The 22,363-nt window shown below is 38.9% G+C and overlaps 1 protein-coding gene and 1 pseudogene across 1 annotated transcript in view; one reads left to right on the top strand and one right to left on the bottom strand.

Annotated features, from left to right (window-relative positions):
- The window catches only part of LOC148349376 (pro-neuregulin-2, membrane-bound isoform-like), a 143,209-nt gene that overhangs the window by 76,854 nt on the left and 43,992 nt on the right, over positions 1 to 22,363 (top strand). Inside the window, exons 2-3 of the mRNA XM_088321370.1 lie at positions 6,025 to 6,190; positions 8,903 to 9,021. Coding sequence (XP_088177496.1) covers positions 6,025 to 6,190; positions 8,903 to 9,021 — 285 coding nt within the window. The remainder of the gene's footprint in view (positions 1 to 6,024; positions 6,191 to 8,902; positions 9,022 to 22,363) is intronic.
- On the bottom strand, positions 459 to 624 carry LOC148349377 (U2 spliceosomal RNA; annotated as a pseudogene).

The raw sequence follows: 22,363 nt of genomic DNA on the forward strand, positions 1-22,363 counted from the left end.
GTGACTTGAAAAGCGATGTATAAATGCAAACCAGTAACATTTACTCGAAAAAAAGGCTAAGAGTCTTTTTGCACAGGGCCATCACCAGATGAAACAAGTGCGCAAAAATGTGAAAATATGTATCTCGTGATGTATTTTGGAATTTTTTTGCTTTTTTTGTTTTTGCACTATTCTTTTTTTGCATTATTGTTATAACTTCAAGCACTACGAAGTACATATTTTTGCTTAGTCTTTTATCTTATTTTTCTCTTTATTATGTGTTTATCTTTGAGTGTCATGTCTAATCTCATTGCGGGGTTTTGGGGTTTTTAAGGGTTATTGATCTATCTTCGTTATTCATTATCCATTATCCGTTATCGGTCAGTTCATAATACGCTACAAAGCCTAGGAGCCAGGACACTTACTCTCAGCCAAAAGGCCAAGCTAAGGTCCTAGCCCTAAAGCCTTGCTGCGATCATTGCGAATGCACCGTTCCCGGAGGTACTGCAATACCGGGCCGATGCGTGGAGTGGACAGAGCAAGCTCATATTCCATCTCCGAAATGCAAAAATCAAAGATAGTGACTTCATAGAAAGTACACAAAAGGCCAAGCTAAGGACTTAGCATCAAGGCCAAGCTAAGGACCTAGCATCGTGCTGATCAACCGTAACTTCATAGACAGTACACAATTCTAGAACCACAGTTGACGTTACAGATAGTACACAAATCCAGGACCACAGTGTCACAAAAGAGAGGCAATGTTTCACCGCGTGGATATCAATAACTAAAGATGATTCTATTTCATCAGCTAGCTTAAAGTTCAGCCAGCTAACCTGCATAGTTGGAAATCAAATTTAAATTGTCTTTATTGTCATTTATAACAATGTAGTAAATGTTGTTTGCAACAAAATTAGACATGCCACCTCAGGAAAAATACAAAACATTCTGTTTAATTATACCATTTTCCAAGGGACTGTGTGTATTTTTTACCACTAGATGTCGCTGTATTCTGTTGTGCAATTTTAAAAAAAGTGCAAGAAGGAAGAATATAAACTATGAAGACTCAGGTTATGTAAAATAAATGCAATTTTCCCAACCTATGAGTATTTTTTTAAAAATCGCTTTTATAAGTTAGTTAATGTAATTTCATTTATTATCCAAAACAATATTGTTTTATAATGAATGGTTTTTTTTTGAACACTTAAAGGTGTTAAATAATGCACAACGCGCCAAAGAGCGCTGTTTGGTCATTTTAGGTGTCCTTAGTTTCTATTCTTCCTTGTGCATTGTAGCACTCGTTTTTGGTTGCACTACACAAAGCAGCAACATTTAGTCGTCAAATATTACACAGTGTCCCTTTAAAATGTTTTTGCATTCCGGGTAAAATAGGGTTTCTAAATGATAAAAATAAATTACTGTGTGATGGATAGTATTGTCTTATTTTTAGGATAATTTTCCATTTCTACAGCACAAAATATTCTAAACTCGGAAAAAATATACTTAAAATGAATTGAAAAAAAAAAAAACGATGTCTATTTCAATAATAGGCAAAAAGACATGTACTAGCAAATAAATAAGCATTTTTTCCGGGAAAATTTATTTGACATTACACGAGAGTTCGAGCGCGCTGACATGATTGCCATCTTGCTGCTACACGTACCCTGAAAAACCAAAAACTTTGTGAAAGGTTTGGCTAAAAAAAATTGGGGAAAAATGGTGCAGTAAGATAACGTTGAGTCTTCATTGTTTGTATTTTTCCTTTTAGTACTTGTTTTCAGTGCGCGTCACAATACAGCAACATCTAGTGGTCAAAAACTACACTCAATCCCTTTAAAAATGGTTGCGTCACGAAAGGTAATCAAATTAACGGCTAATAAAGTTTTACTGGTAAAAGCTACTCATAATACATTTAAAAGGCAGACTGGGTTATCAGGATAGCTGTGATGGAAAACTTGCAGTGGTCAGGGCCTGCAAGGGCCTTATCTGCTGGCCTAAAAAATATCTGAATCATGTGATGTAATTATATTTTGTCCATGAATACTTATTACTTAATTCCTAATTGCTTTTATATTTAAGTATTTAACCAATAAAATTTTAGCCATTGCTTGTCGCCAGGCTTAGAAATCTACCTGGAGGCCTTCACAATCAATTTTGCAGGCCCTGAGATATAACTAATGAGCGACAATAAAGCTGTTGGTTTAGCCAATCGTATGGCAAGGTGAGGGCCTTCTGGCCTTCAGCTAGGGGTACGGTAATGCATGAAAGTCTGAAATATTTTTTTCTAGTGAATTATAATAGCATTTTTTCACCCTACAGTGAACTTTTAACCCCTTAACAATCCTGTAAAATTCACCTAAAATCCCAATCAAAGACGTACCCAAGGTAGAATAAATGCTGTTCTTAAACCGAATATCGACAGTTTTGGTCTCCTTTGAAAGATGACGCACTGAAGTTTTGTCTCAAACTGAAATAATATCTCCAAGTGCTATTAAAATGGAGCAATCTAAGTTGGAACAGACAGAAATAGGTTTTTATTCTCACCTGAATTTTTCTTTTTGCACTTACATGCCTCCAAAAGAGTGTATCATGGGCATCTTAGCTGGAAAACAGCTGTGATAGGTCATATTCAATCAAAATCTGAAAAATGAATAATTGCATTTTACACATGTTTGTAAAGGTATGTTACGTTATGGCCTTTCCCAAGGGGCCACTTGGAGATAACCAGTTTAGAGCTCTAAACTCTCCGCAACCCTGTATTTTACTTTGACCAATTGTTAGACATTGTGAAAGAGTTGTACATGTTTGACTTCTCTTTCCAGATTTCAATCGCTGATCGTGCACACTTGTGCGTGATAACCGTTCGTAGAAATGAATCCCGAGTTGCAATAAGCGTGTTTATTCTTGGCTCTGACTTGAAAACATCATAAATATGCATACATATATGTTGCGAATTTCATTGGATAATCAACGTGTCAATCATTTATTGACGGAGATAATATGAGCCAAAAATATGCGTAGGTCCTTTTTTTTCATTACAGTCCAATATAGCTATCGCTTGCTAAGGACTGTGAAATAAAAGCTTGCAATTGGTTGAGAGAGGTGTCAATAGAAAGGTAGGAGGGTAACGCACATACTGAAAATCACCTCACGAGTTTTTTACCTTTAAAAGAGAATTATGGGGCGAAACGAACAAATTACAACAAGGATCGGCGAATGATGCAGAAATGCTTGGAGGTAGATTTTTTTTTCATCTTTCGGCATCATTTTTGGTTATGGAATCAATATTTTACACGGTTGGATTCCCTGGACTGTCCTGAATGTAAGGAGACCATGTTTGTCATCAGCTGAATATCTGAGCATGTTATTGGTGAGCTACACCAGTTTTATAGTTTTGGGTATCCTGTTTCAGACTGATCGTGATGGTTCAGAAGAGTACATTTCATAATGCATATCTTGAATCCCAAGAGTTTAAGCTTTCCAATATGTGGCACGACACATTTTAGTGACTGGTGATGTCCTGAAGACTTGTCTTTGTTTCTCAACAGTTAAGGGGTTAACGTATTTAAACTTTGAACTTTTACCATACCTAGCAACTTTGATGTCAAGGAATTCATAGTCTCTAAAAATACACAACAAAATGTATGATAAAATCCTGTCTTTTCAATGCAACAATAAAAAACTATGAAATACGAGACTAAACTTTACATTTGTTATGTAAAACACATTGTCACCAAAAAACAGAGAAAACATAAATGCAAATATTTACAATTGTACAAAAATACAAAACAATTTTTGTTTATACTTAACAAATTAAAGGTCAACAACACAAAATTCCTGAACAACATGGATATTTACCAATCATCGCAGAAAAAAAGTGTCCTGAAGAAACAGGCTCTTAAATTGGTGGGGAGCAGGCTCCTGTCATTCACTTCATAGAGCCGTCTCATAGAGCCGGCTCGTTCCCATATGACACATCACCAAAGGCCGTCACTGAAGGCCTAGGTGCGAAATGCAAGGACCACCACTGGAACACATTAAACTAGAATGCCAACCAAACTTCTTACTGCAGCTTCAACTTTTGCACTGATCCAACCTTTAACTTTGATATGTTGAATATATCCACAACTATCCTATTGGTGGATTAAGAAAGCAACAATTGCTACTCAAATTGGTGTGCAACAATTGCTACTCAAATTGGTATGTAACAATGTAGGGGTTTCCAACGTGTTGCCCTTGGGTACCAGGTGTCCATTTGGGACAGCTGAGAGGCCCACAAACTCTTTCTGAAGGTAGCTCACCAGTGCTGGGTCATTGTGATTTTCTATTAAAATGATTTTTTTAGTGGCTGACTGAATGTATTTAACCCTACTTCCAATGATTAACCAGGTAATGACATGGTTTCTACATAGTAACAACATGATAGGTTGTTATAGTAGTAATGCATTTCAAATATGGGATTCTCCGTGCTAATTGGCAACAAAATCTAGCTCTCAGCTTGAAAAAGGTTGGAGATCCCTCCACTAATCGAATTGCGTCTACACTTATCCTAACATCAAAATGGCAAATTATTCTCTTCACATTTCAAACAACAAGCAAACAAAGAAGAAAAATAATCAAAATGAAAATAATGTCAAAATGGATAGGCAAAAATGTTTACAATGTAGTGGATGGAGGCTGGCTTAAATTAGAAGTGTGTCGTATCAATACGTAATGTAACTCTTAAGTAACCCAGAGTGACTTGGTCAAAAATGCAGTATGGGTGTAACATTGGACCCTAATCAGTCATTTTTAGTTACAAGTAAAGAATATTATATGAGTATTTTTTTTATATCTTCACAACACTCAATATTCATTCAATGTGGTCATTATACAAATTTTGCATGGACTAGCCCCCTCATATCTTTCAGATGTTTGTTTCCCCCTATGTTCCTGCTTGGAACATTCCCTCGGAAATGCTGTCTGTAAGTGATTCAAAGAGCCAAGAAGAAATCTGCTGGTTTGAGAGCGTCCTCAAATTGCTCTGCCCTGAGATTTGATCCGCCACCTCAGTGGAATTGTTTGAATGTATATATATTCTATAGCTTGTGATTGATGTTGACTTCATACTAATGTTGAGGGAGAAAGATGAGCCTGGTTGTTGCACAGTTTATGAGTTTCGAGCCATTGTACCGTCACTTAGACCCGATGTACGCCGTCATCTAGAACCTGCTGCACTGGTCAATATTTTGGGTCAGAAAGCTGTCAACAGAACATTCGGTTATAACCTAGATTCTATGTTGATGATGTTCGTGTATTGTCTGTTGATGCCCTTGCAACATCCATTGATGCCTGCTCATCCTGGAAGGGCGATTAATAATGTTTGGCCCCTCCTTACGGTTTCTTCATTTTCCTCCTCCTGACGTTTTTGAGTTTTTCCTTGCCATCATGTAGGTTTCAGATCAGGGGATCTAATGGTGATGTGTGCAACCCTTTAAGACTTTTTGTGATTAAGGGATAGACAAATAAACAGGACTTAAAGTCAGATGTTGTCCTATTACTTTCCCCAATTTGCCACTTTTGTCCCAAATTCCCTTTGCTATGTGCTTTCTCTTCTCAAGAAGCAAAGGAGCAGCATCTGATTCTGAGGCCATGGCGACCACACGGATTTTGAAAACAGCTGGAACTGGAACTTGGCGAATGGGGAGCCTTTTCCCAGTGTCATTAATTGACCCCCGTTAGCTGTCCCCACCCTAGCTAACCACCCGCGTTTGCAGCTGTCAGCTGGCTAGCGTCCGACGCCTTTGTGTGTGTCAAACTATTTCATAATCCGACATGAACAGAAAATGAGGCAATATTTGGATTCAAAGGCACTTTTTTTACGGTGACAGTGCTAGCAGTTGCTCTGAAAATCTGCTATCAGCTAATTGTGGAGTGAGTCGGTTGAATTGCAGCTGTTTGCTAGCCTGATGTCAACTCGCTCTTGCATGTATCAGCTCGGGACGATTCCTGTTCTTTTTTTTTCTTTCTTATGAAATCAATAACATGCCTTTTCTTTGTCTTTTTTAGCTTCGGCTCCAAAGTTAAAAGCGATGAAGACTCCTTCGGTGATCGAGGCGGGAAGCAAGCTAACGGTGAAATGCGAGGCCACGGGGAACCCGCTGCCTACCTACCGATGGTTCAAAGACGGCAACGAGCTCAAGAAAAGCAAAAAAATACGAATCAAGAACAGCCAGTGAGTAGAGTTGTGAGCAGTGTTGGGACTATCGTATACTTGGAACACAATTACTTTTCTCTGTAACGAGTACTGTAACGTGTTAATCATCAAATTTTGGAATTTAAATGTCAATCACAACGTGGTGCGATACTCTGCTACTTAAAAATAGATCACAATTTAGAATGCCTCAATTGCTGATTGTTTCTTCTTCCCTAACAGTGTTACAAACAATATCTCTATCACCAGAAATGGTTTATATTTCATCATATAAAAGCACATTTATTTGTAAAGCATTTTTCAGGAAGTATATTGCTGTATTTAAACATTCTGTGTACAAAGAGACAATAAAATCCACTCCTTTATCCCCACCCAAAAACCCAAAACACCTAAAACACAGAAGCACACAATGATTAAAATACAATGAAAATTAAATAAATAGTAATACAAATTAAATATGATTAATGGGAAGGCACAGACTAACCATGTAAGGAAAGGGAGTCGAAGGAAGCTTATCCGCATTGACATGGATAGCAGAAGATGGCCTCAGGATTTTCAGCCATTGAAACACACCCGACCAGTGAGAGACAAAAAAAAACCACACACATCAGGAAACATTAAAACCATATAAATACCAAATAAAATAACTGCAGAAATAACGCATAAAAAGCGGAATAAAAAGTAAAGAATTTTACAGTAAAATGTAATTAAGCTAAATAAAAACGAGCCCACTCTAAAAATGAAATGAAGGGTCCCCTGCCAACCTGATGTCCTACTTATAAAGTACACTGAATACCGTCGTCTCAAGCACAGTACAAGGACGCTGAATTTATCCTCATGGAGATATTTTCCCTACTGTAAACACCGGCAAGTCATATTTACAACCACGAAATTCTACACTGAAATGAGGGTTTCCATTTATATGCGCAAATCTGGTTGTGTGTCAACAGTAAAGAATGGTAGGCAGCACATGGGGAGGGAGTGGTGCTAATACAGGAACAACAAAATCAAGAGGACACACAGAATTTATGGTAAAAGTGTGCAGATTTTTTTTTGTTTTTGTGAAATCTTCGACAAAAACAAAACAAAATATGGAGTCTCTCAGCTTTTTTCAAGTGTTCAAGATAATACAAGCCAAGAAATATGCTTAACTAGTAACTGTAACCAATTACAGTTTTTTAGTAATAAGCCCAACACTGGTTGTGAGCGCAATAATGTTTCATAAGAAAAATTTTGAAGCAGAATTCATAGCACATCCATTTTTTTTCATTTTCAAGCCCAACATTATACAAAAACTGACAAAAAATAAAAAAGCACAAGAAAAGTATCGGGAAAAAACATAAAAATGACCAAAAGATCAGCTAAAACGAAAATCCACCTGAAAAACAACACATAACTGACCAACAAAAAATGAACAAAAAAAAAAAAAAACAACAACAAAATTATCTAAAAATAACCATTAAAATAAATATTTAAAAAAAACATTGAAGAACAGCCACAAACATTAAACCCACGGGCTCCAGTTCAGACCCATGGTGTATATAGGGTTTGTTCTTTGGCTTCATTAGGCAGAAAAAAGGATATTCTTTGATTAAAGTAAATGAAATCAAAACATAATAATGTTGAAGATCATCAGGTATATTCTTACGAATCCGAATAGAACCTTTAAAGCATGTGGATTATGTGAACAATTTCACAAATGTTTAATATACGCAACGCTTGAGACACGGCATACGTCAATTCGGTAATCCAGCTCCTGCCAAACACGCATACCTTGGGTAACAGTCTCCAGCAGATTACAGTTTTTTTCTTTTTATATACAAATGATCTGCTTTTGAGTTAGTACAGGAGAACACATATCTTCCATCCATCCATTATCTGCACCGCTTATCCTCAGTAGGGTCGCGGGAGTGCTGGAGCCCATCCCAGCTATCTCCAGGCAGTGGGCAGGGGACACCCTGAACTGGTTGCCAGCCAATCGCAGGGCACACAGGGACAGACAATTCACTCGCTCATTCACACTTAGGGACAATTTCGACCGGCCAATTAACCTGACATGCATGTTTTTGGAATGTGGGAGGAAAACCACGCAAGCACGGGGAGAACATGTAAACTCCGCACAGGAGGTTCGATCTCATGACCTCAGAACTGTGCCGCCCACGCGCTAACCACTGCTCCGCAGTGCTGCCCAACACATATCTTATGATATATGATTATTAACTTATTTACTGCCAACCATTTTACAGAGTTTTTACTTGTTTTCCATGACCCACAACATATTTTCTTTCCCCAAAGCACAAAAACTGAACCATAAATGAATGAACACTAAACAGAGTTCTGTTTAATATTTATCTTTTAATAAAAATGACCTAAAAATGAGTTTATTGGCCTCAATGAGTTAATATTCAAAGGATTTCAATGTTTAAGAAACACCCTGAATAAAATAGTATTTATTAGATAAATATATATAAATATTACATAGATTGTGGATTTTAACTATCACGTGTACTTTATGGAATGTAACCCTTGCCAAAAAACAGGGACTACTGTGCTTGGGGCAGCTTAATGTGTTCCCGAGTTCTCGTATTATTCCGGACTTGTTATTTTTCCTGTCCAAAGCTTAAGCGGGTTGCCACGCGGCGGCCCGTCCTGGCCCCCCTCCCTTGGGTTTCCAAGCCACGCGTTTCCATGCCACTTCCTCCCTTAACTCAGCCGCGCTCTCGTTTCCCGCAGGAAAAACTCCCGACTCCAGATCAGTAGAACCAAGCCGGAAGATTCTGGGAATTACACCTGCGTTGCTGAAAATCCACTCGGGAAGGACAATTCCACCGGCGCTGTTAACGTCCAAAGCTGTGAGTAACAAAACGGAAAGCCATGCAGAAATAAGGGTGACGTTTTTTGGTCACTTTGAGTCCCTGTATTTGTATTCTTTCTTGTGCTTTTTAGCACTTGTTTTCAGTTGCACTACACCATACAGCGACAACTAGTGGTCAAATAATTCAAACTGTCCCTTTTAAAAAAGAAAAATGAGATGTCATGATAGATAGGATAATATATTTACATGGTAATGCTTAGAGACTAGCATGAGTTGTAAGTACATGCTAACAATTGCACAATGAAACATAACATTACAATTCCCTATGAAGTCAATAAATAAGATATGAAAATTTGTTTTCTTTTATACATTGACTATATGTTTTTCACAGTGTAACTATTTAGGAGGGTGATGGACGTTTGAAAGAAAGTGTCTCGTAAGCTGTTAGTCTTTGTTTTAAAGGTCCTGTTAATTACGGTTGCTGGCAATGTCGTCTGGACTGGGCAGAGAGCAGCCAATGACTTTCTGGGTTGTGGTGATAACTCTGGAGAAGAAGGTGTCTCTGAGCCTGTTGGTCTTTGTTTTAGGAGACCTGTAGGATAAGGCAGGGGGCAAAAGAGGTGAGAGTGGCCCTTAATAATGTTATTGGCAATGTCCATGATTCTGTGCAGGGCGCAGCCAATGATTTTCTGGGCTGTGTTGATGACTGGGGAATAAAATGTCTTTGAGCCTGTTAGCCTTTACTTTAAGGGTCTTGTGGCATCAACCAGAGGTTTAAATAAGTAAGAGTAGTCCTTAACAATGTTGTTGGCAATGTCCCCTGGACTGGGCAGAGGCTAGCACATGATTTTGGTGTTGTGACTCTGGAGAGAAAGTGTGTCTGAGCCTGTTACTCTTAATTTTAAAGGTTCTGTAGCATCTGCAAGATGGCTAAAGAAGCGAGAAGAGTCCTTAATATAGTTGTTAGCAGTGTTCTCTGGACTGGGCAGAGAGCAGCCCACATGGTTTTCTGGGCTGTGTTGATGACTCTGGGGAAAAATGTCTCCCTGAGCTTGTTAGTTTTTGTTTCTAAAGGTCCTGCAGAATCTGCCAGATGGCCAAAGAGGTGAGAGGAAGCCTTAATATTTTTGTTAGCTGAGTCCTCTGGACTGGGCAGAGACTAGTCTATGATTTTCTAGGCTGTATTGAGGACTCTGCTGAAGAAAATGTCTCTGAACTTGTTAGTCTTTGTTTTAAAGGTCCTGTAGCATATGCCTGAGGGCCAAAGAGGTGAGAGAAATCATTGATAATGTTGTTGACTGTGTCCCCTGGACTGGGCAGAGAGCAACCCAGGATTTTCTGGGATGTGTTAATGTATCTTTGTTTAAAGGGTCCTGTCGCATCTGCCACAGGGCAGCAGGTCAAAGAGGTGCTGGCCAAAGTGGGAAGAGGCAAGTCAAGTCATGTTTATTTGTTCACAATTATGTAGTTGGCAATGACGTCCTCCAGACTGGGTAGAGAGAAGACGATGATTTCCTAGGCTGTGTTGATGACTTTGGTTATTCTGTCTGGAACCGTGCTACGGTATGCCAGAAATGCTGTTAGGATCCACATACGTGCAATCCTCGTTCTATATGAAATACAAAAGTGCTGTGGTTGCCCCGGCTACAGCCTTCACGTGAAGTCTGCGAAGGAATGCGAGTCTGGCCGAGTTCACCTGCCGTTAAAACGTCGGCCTTCTTTGACGCTGTGCAGGAAAGTGGCCGTGACGTTAAGCGCTCTTTTGCTTTTTTGCGCTTTTTTTGCTTTTGCAATCGGGCGTGCAGAAAAGTCGGCCAAAGCATCCTTTTGGGGCTGAGGGGCTAGCTTGTCATTCCATAGCTAAGCTCACTTTCGCTACAATTCTTGACGAGAGGTCGACGGTGACCGTTACCACTACTTGCTATTGTGTACCCCAATATTTTGCAAGCACTGTGACCCCTGTTGTGCGGTGCAGGGTTCGTACGGGTGCTCGAAATCCTTAAAAATGCTCGAATTATATCTTGTGTTTTCAAGAATGGAACAGAGGTTAAAATTTGGGTGACTTGGGCTTGAAATTATTGCCATGTTACTCAACAAGTTTGTTTAAAATTGAGGTAGACACTGCTGTTTGGGGGCTTCGCTCCGTCTTCCCTCATGGTTAACGGCAGCTGGTATAAGTTTGTAAAGCATTGTCCTATGAAACATCATCGCCGCCTACGGGTCGCGCCTAGAAACGACAGGTGCATGCTACACCTGGACAGATCACTATGAAATGTGTATAAGTGCAGAGATTACGTATCAACTATGGACTTTTATTATGGGCCATTCACAAAATGAAAGTGGTAAACTGTACCCGCATGTGGATCCATTTTTTTTACTTGATATATTTTTTAGTCAGTTATATATTTTATCGTGCAAGATATTTATGAGATACAATTTATTTGTCAATACATATAACCGAAGGATTCCAACCGGGGCATAATCTTGCTTTAATTCTCTGTGTAATTCAAAACCAATTTGATAAAACGGTCTTTTTTTAGAGATAAAAAAACGAAATTATGCATGTAGAAGACGGCATGTTTATTCATTCATAAATGCGTATTGTCGCTCCTATTCTAGAAAGATCGACCTCCATTTTGTCGTCTATTTTTTCACGATTGGAATGAAGCAAATAGGATGCATCATTTTGAAATGGCAGCAAACATATGAGATAAATAGGATACAGCTGCATTATCCTTTGTCCTCATGTATTGCTGAGGTATCCAGTTACAGACTGTAGTGGTAGATACAAAAAAATCAAACTAGGATATATTTTTCCCTTTTGGTCTGGTTCTTTTGCCAATTTTTTTAACCGAAAGTGACACTCAAATCAAATAGTTTGCTCACCTCTGCACTAAACACTACATTTCCATCAAGTGAGCAAATATTACACATTGCTCCTTTAAGGAAAAATGATGCCGTTTGGTTACTTTGTGTCTATGCAGTTTCTATTCATCCTGTGCTTTGAAACACCTGTTTTCGGTTGCACTACACAATAGACCGGCATCTAGTGGTCAAATATTACTTGGAGTCCTTTTAAACTTTTAAATGTTATTTTACAAAAATGATCAATTTAACGTTTGAAAAGCTCAATTGCAGCAAGCATGAAAATGATCGTAAAATGCCTCCAAGCCTTAGTTTGGACAACCTTGGCATACATCTTGAGGAGCATTTCCGTCCTGGTACATAAAAAAATTCACTTTTGTTTTTGGGTCGGAACCAGATATTCTGTTTTCAGGTGGGACGGATCAGTAAAAGAATGTAAAATGTTCAACTTGTAATTTTTTCAGTATTATGTTTATTCATTCAGCCTACTTTTGGAGCCTATAATCATCGATTACAGTGAATCCTTTCTTAGAACAACACATTTATTCACAAACAATGGGGAACATGATTTTCATGTTTGGCAATCGATGTGTTAACTGGTTTATTTTAACAGTTGAAGTTTTACACCTAAACCAACTCACCACGCTACACAAACTCAGTTGGGAGCCGTGAAAACAAATCATTTTTGCTTTAATTGTCGCACGTCTTTGAAATTAATAGAAAAGAAATGCAAAAAACAGTTTAAGCAGTGCATGGACAATAAGATTAGGCTAATGCAGGAAAGAGTATTTCCTCTACTGCCCTCTAGCGGTCAGAGGGAACATTTCGTTTGCATTAAAAAAAAAAAAAAAAATCACAACTTTTAACAGAAATGACCGAGAGACTGTTTTTTGACAAACTCAGACATTTATGCCAGCTGGATTAAATCATTCAATGGGCCATTTCCAGCCCGCGGGATTTATGTTTGACATGGCCGCAGTGAACAATAGTGCTACTGTATGGCCGAGTTTGTTTGTGAACGCCTTTGTGTTAGTCGGGCACGTCTTGTTCCGTCACGCTCCAGGGGAGAAGGGAGGCAAGACAGGGCCAAGACCGGGCCAATCCCGACCTGGCCCTGCTCGGCTCGGTGGTTTATCTGCATTCGGAGCTGCTGTCGGCCCTTGCTGTTAAGCAAACTAAGGCCCACGGGCCACATGAACCCCGTCTCAATCCAGCCGGCCAAACGTTAAAAAAAAAAATTCTCATCCGTGTAAAATAGTAAAAAAAGCACCTTAAAATCCTGACTACAGAGCGCTTCTGAGCGTAAATTTAAGGAAGTACTTTTTTATTGTACAAGCCACAACAAATTTTAAGCCTCAGGCTTAAACAGAATCAACAAAATGAACCAATATAATAATGTACATTTCTTACATGTTATGAAAATCAGTGGGGACATGTCGAGTAAAAGTAACACATGTGCGACCATTAAGACACTCGTTTCTGGAAAATGATATGGTTTCTGTAGGACACATAGGACACAATAATTAATACTGATTTTTAATGAATATGGATTCATGAAGTATATACAGTGGAACCTCGGTTCTCGACCATAATCCGTTCCAGAATCCTGTTCGAAAACCGATTTGGTCGATCACCGAAAATCGTTTTTCCCATTAAAAGTAATGTAAAATCATTTTAATCCATTCCAACACCCTGAATATTTAGCAAGAACGTAAACATGAAGCTAACCCAGGCTAATCGTACATTCGCGTACGAAAGATTACGCTACCATGAACGTGTAAAAACAAAAAAAGGATTATGAATAGGATTTCTTACCTTTGTGGTGGACGGTGGGGAGAGAAAAATCATCAAAAGTTTTTCAACCTCTTCCAAAACTTGCGGCAGTTGCTTGCTTATAGCGCTAACTTCCTTAGCCGCATCACTCGATTTCACAGCCTCCTTATTCTTTACTATCGTACTGATAGTAGATTCAGCCATGCTGTATTCACTAGTAAGATCGTAAATTCGTACACCTCTTTCATATTTAGCTATTATGTCTTTCTTAAAGGCAATATTTGGACGAACAACTTGTTTTTTTTTTTCACCTGTCCTGCGTGCACCGACCTTCTTCGGAAGCATAATTAGGGGCTAAAACACACGTACGCCGCTCAGCATCGCACCTTAGCGTACAGGCGTTCGAACTCCGATTTTTTGACCGAACAGCGAAGCAAGAATTTCTCGAAATTTTTGGTCAAACACCGATTTGTCCGAACTGAGAGGCGTTCGAAAACCGAGGTTCCACTGTATATTGTATGTGTTGCCTTTCTTGTAAGGATTATATAAAGCTTTGAATTTTTGCAGGTCCAAATATATATTTTTACAGGGGTCTTATGTGTCTCTTAACCATTTGGGTTGCAAACTCCGGTTTAGGATTCTGGTTAGTTGCCAAACTCAAACGCTGTCTGCAAATGCTATCCCCGCTTCTTCCATACGAGCAAAACGCGGTGCCGCAGAACATGCTGTCGAAGGCCGGCTGGGAGGCGCTTACCGGCCGGGGTCAAAACAAGGGGACGGATGACAGAAAACAGACCGACGTGATTCCTGAACAGGGAAGCGGATAATCGCTAGCTTGCGTGGACGCAAGCGGGAAAATGTGGAGAAAGATGACAGCTGCTTGCTGGCTAGCTCGCTTTTTGCTCCTTCCAGGAAGTCGAACATGGCATGTCACGCTTACAGAACTTAAACTGTCCATTATCGCATATGAATTCTGTTCACGTGTCCAAATTTTGTCCGCTAAGGGCAGGAAACAAAATCCCTCGTTTTTAGTCAAACTAAAGTAAAAACCTTTGTTTGTTAAATACTCTACTATACATTGAAACCAAAGAACTGACCCCATTTACAGGCTTAAGCTTTTGTTCAACAAATACAATGACTGTACTTTATAAATATACGTTTTTAAAAGAATATCTTGTCAATTTATAATTTAGAAAAACATATTGCTGCTTTATTGCACTACTGTATAGATTAAGAACGCGATTCACTTTACTTCAGATGATATTTTTTCCCCATCTTCTGCCTTGGTGAAGATCTTGGCCCTCTCCCAAAACAAGAAGACATTTTCTACACCCAGGCTCTTTGGCTTCTTGATTGTAGAAGTGAAAAAAACGACTTCTCCCAGGGAGGATAGCTGCTTTCCTATCATCAGCTGGGGGCTTGATTGGCCCATGAGCCAAACCTTTGTTGCTTTCTTTGTTGCAGTCGCCATACTGTTCACCTTAATGCTTGGCTCAGAACAAATAACATCGGAAACTGAGTTGGAACAAAAATAGCGATAACCCAAATAAGTACAGTTCACTACGCAAATGTGACTTGCAGGTTTTTATTCGTTGTTTCACACTGTATGTGAGTCTTTTGAACCCAAATTTCATACGCACCTCAAGGAAAACTTTTTAAAAGCAAGGCTCTGATTGCTTATATTCACAGTTCATGGATCCCTTAAGCACCTATGTTTTCGAGGCACCAGAGTTGACGCAACTCTGGACTGATTTCTCCACTCTTAATGGTTCCTGGATGGAATTTGGGTCGTGACAAGGTTGGCACCAGTCCCTCCCTTTATGTTGTGGGCCCAATTCTTCTGTCCCCTTGTAATGTGCTTTGGAGAATGATAATCTCAGTTATTTTTTAGGGTCCAATATGGCCTCTGATGGTGTTGCACACTGTTTGCTTGTGCTATGAAGCTTATGCCTGGAGGTTTCCTGTGGCATGGCATCTCCATGGCCTGGATTATCCTTTACAGATGGAAGATGGAAGTAACGAGCACATGCATGAGTTTGATCTTTAAATTAACTGCTATGTTCGTGTCCCTCCAGATGGGTTTGAGTCTGACAAGGGCTTCCATGGTTTGAAATATCCTGGCCATGATTTCTGGTTCTGACCCCGTCTTTGATATGATCGCTACAAGATATTTAAATGTGGTGACGGGGTCAAGCTCTTGGTGGTTGATGGTGATGTTTGTGAGACTGCCTTCATGGTTTTCCTTCAGCGGGCCTTAAGTCCGCGGTTTGGAGGTCACATGCTGGAAGGTGGGGGTTGATGCTGCCCACGCCCCTTGCCGAGCGAGCATCCAGGAATGTCTTGATGGAAATTGCAGCAGAAGGAATGGTGCTCACGCCGGCAACAATTTTACGCATGTATTAGCAGAACAAGCCACAAGTGTCCTTTGATGATTTTCGCAGTCAATTTTTGGCAGGCGTCTCGTAATGATGTTCTAAGTTAGAGGTAGGAAACGCTTTTCACTCAAAGAGTCGTAAAAGCAAAATATTTGGATACATATATACAGTAATCCCTCGGTTATCGCGGTTAATGGGGACCAAAACCACCAGCGAAAAGTGAAAATCCTCAAAGTAGCGACGCCCCTTCCAAAATGCTTAAAAAAATAAAAATAAAAAATAAATTGTAATTATTTTATTTTATTCTTATTATTTTTTAGACCTGCAAAGCTCTGAACCTGCGAACGTCGAACCGCGAAGTAGTAAGGTCCCACTGTACAGTATATGTTCATATAAATATTTTTTTGCAGAGAGCCACACCATATATTTTGAGACTGAATTTAACAAAACTGACAATCTGCTCTGCAGACAAAAGCTTATTCTACAGCGCATTTGTTTTAATGTGTTATTATTTGATAACATATATTAACTAATAAGAATGCCAGATGCTGTGTCTCGTATCAAGAAATATACCACCAAAAATGTGACTCCCTCCTACAGTTACTTATATTTGTTAAAGCTCTTTTTGACCATAGTTTTTTCATAAATAATTAGGTGCATGCAAAGTTCTTCAGTTAAAATGTCATAAAATGTTGAAAACGAGAAGAACAGAAATGTATTTACCTTCAGATATGTGATATAGTCACAGTTCCGACTTTTGTGGTCATTATTCATCATCAATTCTGTTTTTTATATATCAATCTTCTGCGTCTATGAAAGTTAGCAATTGTTTTCAGTTGCATTACACAATACAGCGGCATCTAGTGGTCAGGTATACATTGTTGTTTTAAAGCTTGCAAAAATTACATGGCATAAACATGGGGGTGGGTGACTCAAGCTACTTGGACGTCAATGAAAGCTTGTCTAAGTGCTGCTTTGAAGAACATAAACAACGATTTTGCTTGTGGCCAAAACACGACTAGCGTAACTCTGACTACGTAAGAAGCAACGTAAACATTTGTTATTCTTTTTTTTCACGAGTAAGCTGTCCAAAAGAGCTTTTACATTTGCCAAGTGTGGAGTATTTATAAGCCATTCAGGAAGTGCTTGTATGGATTCAGTGTCAGTGCCATCAATTTAGTTTATTTCGCTACGCTAGGCTACCTAGGCTAGCTAGGCCGTTGCTGTTCTTTGTCCACCCATGGCAGAGGGAAATTTAATATGTGCAGAACAGCTTCAAAGCATTCCCAGTCATATATGCTTGTAATGCTGCTTCAAATGATACCAAACATTATAAAATACCATGATATTTGCAGGCATAATGAGAAATTAATTCAATTTTATGGCTAAAATGCAAACAATATGGAACCTAGAATTTCAGCCTCATAAATATCCATTAAATGTCATAATCCATCATCAATGACCATATTACAACGACAAGGGTCCAGTAAAAATATTCCTGTAATATAATTAGTCCACAACAACCTGATATCCAAAAAGCCACATTTTTAGTTGCTGCAACCTTTACATGTTGCTAATCGGATATGATTATTGTTTACACAGGGTTAACATTGTTGCTTGAAATCCTTCAACATGCTTGAATTTTATTGTTGTGTTTTTAAGGTTTGAAAAGTGCTTGCATTTTCGACAATGTGCTTGTAAATGCTTAAAATTGTTGCCATGTTTCTCGGAACTCGGATACGAAGACCACACATTAACTGAAGAAAAATAACAGAAGTCTGTTTAAAAATGAATCCAACACCCATGCTCTGTGAAGCTTGCAGAAACGTATGAGGACTTGAAAAGCATGTGTGTAAATCGCAGATATAGTTGTGGTTTTGCAAAATACCTGTTCCACCCTGGATTTCTTGTTTTAAGGAAAATATGCTGAAGTCCTTAAAAAGAGCTTGAATTTGACCAAGAAGAAAAGTGTACAAACCCTGTGTTCATATTTTCTGTCGTAGATTAAGTTAGCTTTGAAAGGTTTAGCCACACGGTAAGTCAAAGGATAGGCTTGATTTGGTTACTTTATCTGTTGTATGAATGTTTCCTGTCTTTTTTCAACATTTTGTGCGTAAAATGTCCTAACCTTCTTATTTTCTCCATTCTTTTCAATCACATCGAAGTTTCCAGGTGATTGACGTATCTAATAGCCAACGAAATTCTCAAAACAACGATATCCCCTTTGCCATTAACATTAATTTTTCAGTCAGATTTTTTGAGAGAAATACAGTTTTTTGTGTGTGTATTCAAAATTATATATTTTAGTACCAGTTGTACCTAAACAAATTTTAACTTTTGAGGAGAAAACCTTAGTGTTATCTTAAAAAAAGACTAAAACGATGCTGATACTATAAATAGTTCAAGTACAGCTTCTGTTTTAATTTGGCTGCACATTTTTAGACATTTAGCAAAAAATACAAGGTGACCCACCTGATAAACTAGCAACAATAGAGACAATGTGCACGCTTTGCTAGCATCCACATTTCTATAAATGCTTATATTTTTATTCTTCTATTCCCAAATGGCTAATGAGGCTCCCTGGTGCATCATTTTCCTTTCGTCATAAGAAAAATGTTCTTGAGATTTTGGACTTCTTTTGGACACCTGTTGCTTCGTCATGCACTTGACACTTGGACGCCGTGCCTGGAACAAAAACAACAAAAAAAGAAATCAGTGATGCTCCTAGCCAGGGATCTTACATAACCTTTACAAGAGAGTATAAAGATATTTGACAAGCGAGATAGAAAAGGCGCAAAAGTGACCCTGAATATATCTCCAATTTACATATTGGCTTCTGGCTAACCACCTTAGTGGATAGCTTAATCTTAGCTATTAGCCTCACAAGTTAATGTTAAATAATTTAGTAGGTACTGCTATTGTGACGGAAGTTAACTATTAATGCTAGCATTGCGTACAAAGGCTGCAACAACAAATCGATAAAATTGATCATCGAAAGTGTTGGCAACAAATGTTATCATCGATTACCTGTGTCGTGCGATTTATGAGTCACTTAGCAAATTAATCCAAAGCATATAAGAGGTCATTGAACTTCTTCGTGATGTTGTAGTTTAGTTGGGCTTTTGGAGAGAAATGCTAGTAGTACCACTTCAATCCAGCAGATGGTGACTCGAGACTGTATTTTGATGCACGAGGCCCTTTTGATCTGACAAAGAACCCCCAAACTGCTCCGATGTTGCCTCTTTTTTTGCACCTTATAAACATTTTTTTTACATATTTGCAGGAGAATAGCATGCATTTTTCTACATCTTTGTTTATTGTTCAGCTATATGACAAACACTTAGATTTTCTCTTGAATTTTCTGTTGCTTTTTGCACTATTTTTCCATTCGTCCCAGACTTTGAATAAAGAGGAAGAAATTAAAAATGTGTTTGAAAAAAAAATCAGATTAATCAATTGATACCCCCCAAAATAATCGACCTATTTATTAAAAAAGATCCTTAGTTGCAGCCCTATTGTGGACACATTTGAGAGCGGCTAATGCTAGTGTCTTATAATGATTGCCACATGTTGAATATAAAAATGATTGAAATCATTTTTTTCTCCAGAAAGTACGTTTTATTCTATATAGTTCGGTTTATTTCAATCATTTCAAATGGTCACAAAATGTGGTAATCATGCACCGCTAAAATGATGATAAAATTAAGGCCTAGTTTAAAAAAAAGACATTTCTGACATATATTTTATGTATATTTGCAGAAATTTAAGTAAGTTTTAGGCACATATGTTTCATAGCAGGAAAAAGAGACCTCATTATTAAATGTTTCTCTTGTTGTTTTAGGACCAGGCAGAGGTCAGAATTAGATTTGACATTATTGTCATTGATAACAATATAGTGAACATTGTTTACAAGATGAGATGTGGGACTCCATGATAAACTTGCGTGAAAAGACTTAAAAATGAATAGAGTGTTCAAATAAATAGACAAAAATATTTCCTAGGTAGCGCCTAAGGTAATAGCTTAAAGAAAAACAGTGCAATAACATTTAGCTGTAACTATATTCCAAAATAAGTTCATTAATTAATTTGATATGAATCCCAATTTTTCTATGCATAGGCAAAATATATATTTTTCACAGTCTTGTGATCTTCTTCAGGGCAGAAAACGGTCTCTGAACTATTAGTCTTTGTATTAAGGGACCAGACTAGGCAGAAAGACGCCCATGATTTGCTGGTCTGCGTTGATGGCTCTGAGGAAAAGATTTATTGGCCTGGGTGAGAGCAGACCTTTATATTGTTATAACGTTGTGTCCCATGATGTTCTGGGCTGTGTTAATGGCTGTGGGTAAAAACTGTCAACGAGCCTGAACGTCTGTAAGGGACAATGTAGCACCCACCAGAGGGCCAAAGGTCAAAGAGATGGTGGCTCCGGTGAGAGCAGTCCTTAATAATGTTTACAAGGTAATTTCCCGCGGCAATATTTTGTATGGTGTATTTTATCCAGAAAGTCCCTTCGGCAAGGGTTTGCAAAATACTTTGGTCATGGTGGCAGCTGCAGCGTGTCGCGCTTTTGTTTTGAAGTGCGCCCACACGCGTGTTTAGTTCACTGAGCATTAACGTCGCTCGGCCCACTCGCCATCTCTTCGTGTTTATCAGCGCCCTTCTACTCCACTGCATCCGGACTTCTGGGAAAGAAAGTCTCGCTTCTGACGTCTACTAAGAAAAGAAGGCCGCCTTCTAAAAGGGCTCTGAAAAAGCTGTTAAAGGATGGTAGTTTTCCCTTTCAGTCCGAGTTTTGATTGAATTTCTCAAGAAAAGTTTTAACGGCAGCTCATTTTAGACGTCATTGTGATCTGGGCAAAGGCTACATCCTGGCAATAGTGTGCAAGTGGCACCTAAAGCAAGCTTTTTATACCTTTTCTGAGGCTTACTACTAGTGAAGTTTTTGGGTTATTTTTCCATCGTTGGATCAATATTGACCGTTTACGCTTGTGCTGCTGTGGGCTTGTGGTTGTTGGACTTGTGAAATGTGAAAATATGGTGTAAGATGATAAACTTCTTTGAGCAATTCTGTCTTCAAAGGAAAAAAAAAACGATGTTCTGGTGTATACTTAGAAACGAAGGCCCCCTCATAAGAAACTGTTAAAGTAAAATCATATTCCTTTCAGTCCTTGACGTGTTGGTTGGATTGCGTGTGATGAGAAGGTTGGTAGAATCATTGGCTTGAAATGAACTATTTCTCGACAGGTTTTTCAACGGCTGAATATTCTGGACAGCGTTGTGATATAAACAAAGGCTGCTGGCAATACAGTGCAAGTGAAATTTGAAGCTAACCTTTTACACTTTTTGAGGCGTTGAAAAACCGCCATTGAAGTTTCTGGGTGGTTTTTCATCATTTAATCAATATCCTGCTATCATCCATTTTTACAGCTGTTTCATTCCCACCATTTGATCAATATGCTGATTAATATCGACAGTTCAGCCGTTTTGAAAGTTCACTGTGTTCCCTGCTGTGGTTTCTGTGCTTGAAATTATCACAACAATATGAAAAAAATGGCTAAAGTTGATGATTTTCTGTAAATAATACAGTCTTCAAAGAAAAAAAAGGCACACTTTATTGATCTCGTGGAATTTATGTAAGAAGATATCTGAGAGAGCGAAAGGTTGTGTTTCATTAAACCAAGTTTTTGTTTTTGCTCTCAAACAATCATCACATTTTCACATGACGGAAGTTGAAGAAACACTTGATGCTAGCGGCGTAAAACATAAATCAGTTTTGTAGATGTCATTGACGGTGGGAGGGCATCCGCTCCGGCCCGGCGAGATCCGTAACGGAGAAGCAGCTGTTGCATCTTGTCTTTTAGAACAAGGGCGAAAGTTTGATGCCGATTGGCGGAGGAGCTTCTGGGCTATCGGATCTCTGGTCCGGATCGGCCGTAATCCCGTCCAGGCTCCCGTACGATAAAAGCTACGTCCGTATGATGGCAAGCGCATCTTTTCTCTTGTTTCTTGTGATGGTGGTATCAGTTTTCACGGAGGAAGCAGCTGTCGCGGCCGACCGGTTGAGCGACGTGAGCAGGAGGTGACGGCGGGTTTCGGTGCTAAACCAAACCCCCCGCGCAAAAGTCATCCCTGGCTAGCTTCCGTCCCAGCTGTCCCGGTGGTCCGAGCAAAAACTGCCAGGATCTTCTTTGGGGTTTTCCTGCTGCTAACTCACCAAAGCCTTTTCAACTGATCGCTCATCCCTACGGAGTTGGGGTACTGAAAGTAAGAAGTTCTCATCAAGGTGCATTTTGGGGTAAATAATCTCTTATGCTAACAACCGTGATGCCCAAATACAGAGCGGCAGGTAGGTGAGTATTAGAA

This window comes from Urocampus carinirostris, chromosome 17, assembly GCF_059441175.1.
Source record: "Urocampus carinirostris isolate Australia breed hairy pipefish chromosome 17, RoL_Ucar_1.0, whole genome shotgun sequence".
NCBI classification, from domain to species: Eukaryota; Metazoa; Chordata; class Actinopteri; order Syngnathiformes; family Syngnathidae; genus Urocampus; species Urocampus carinirostris.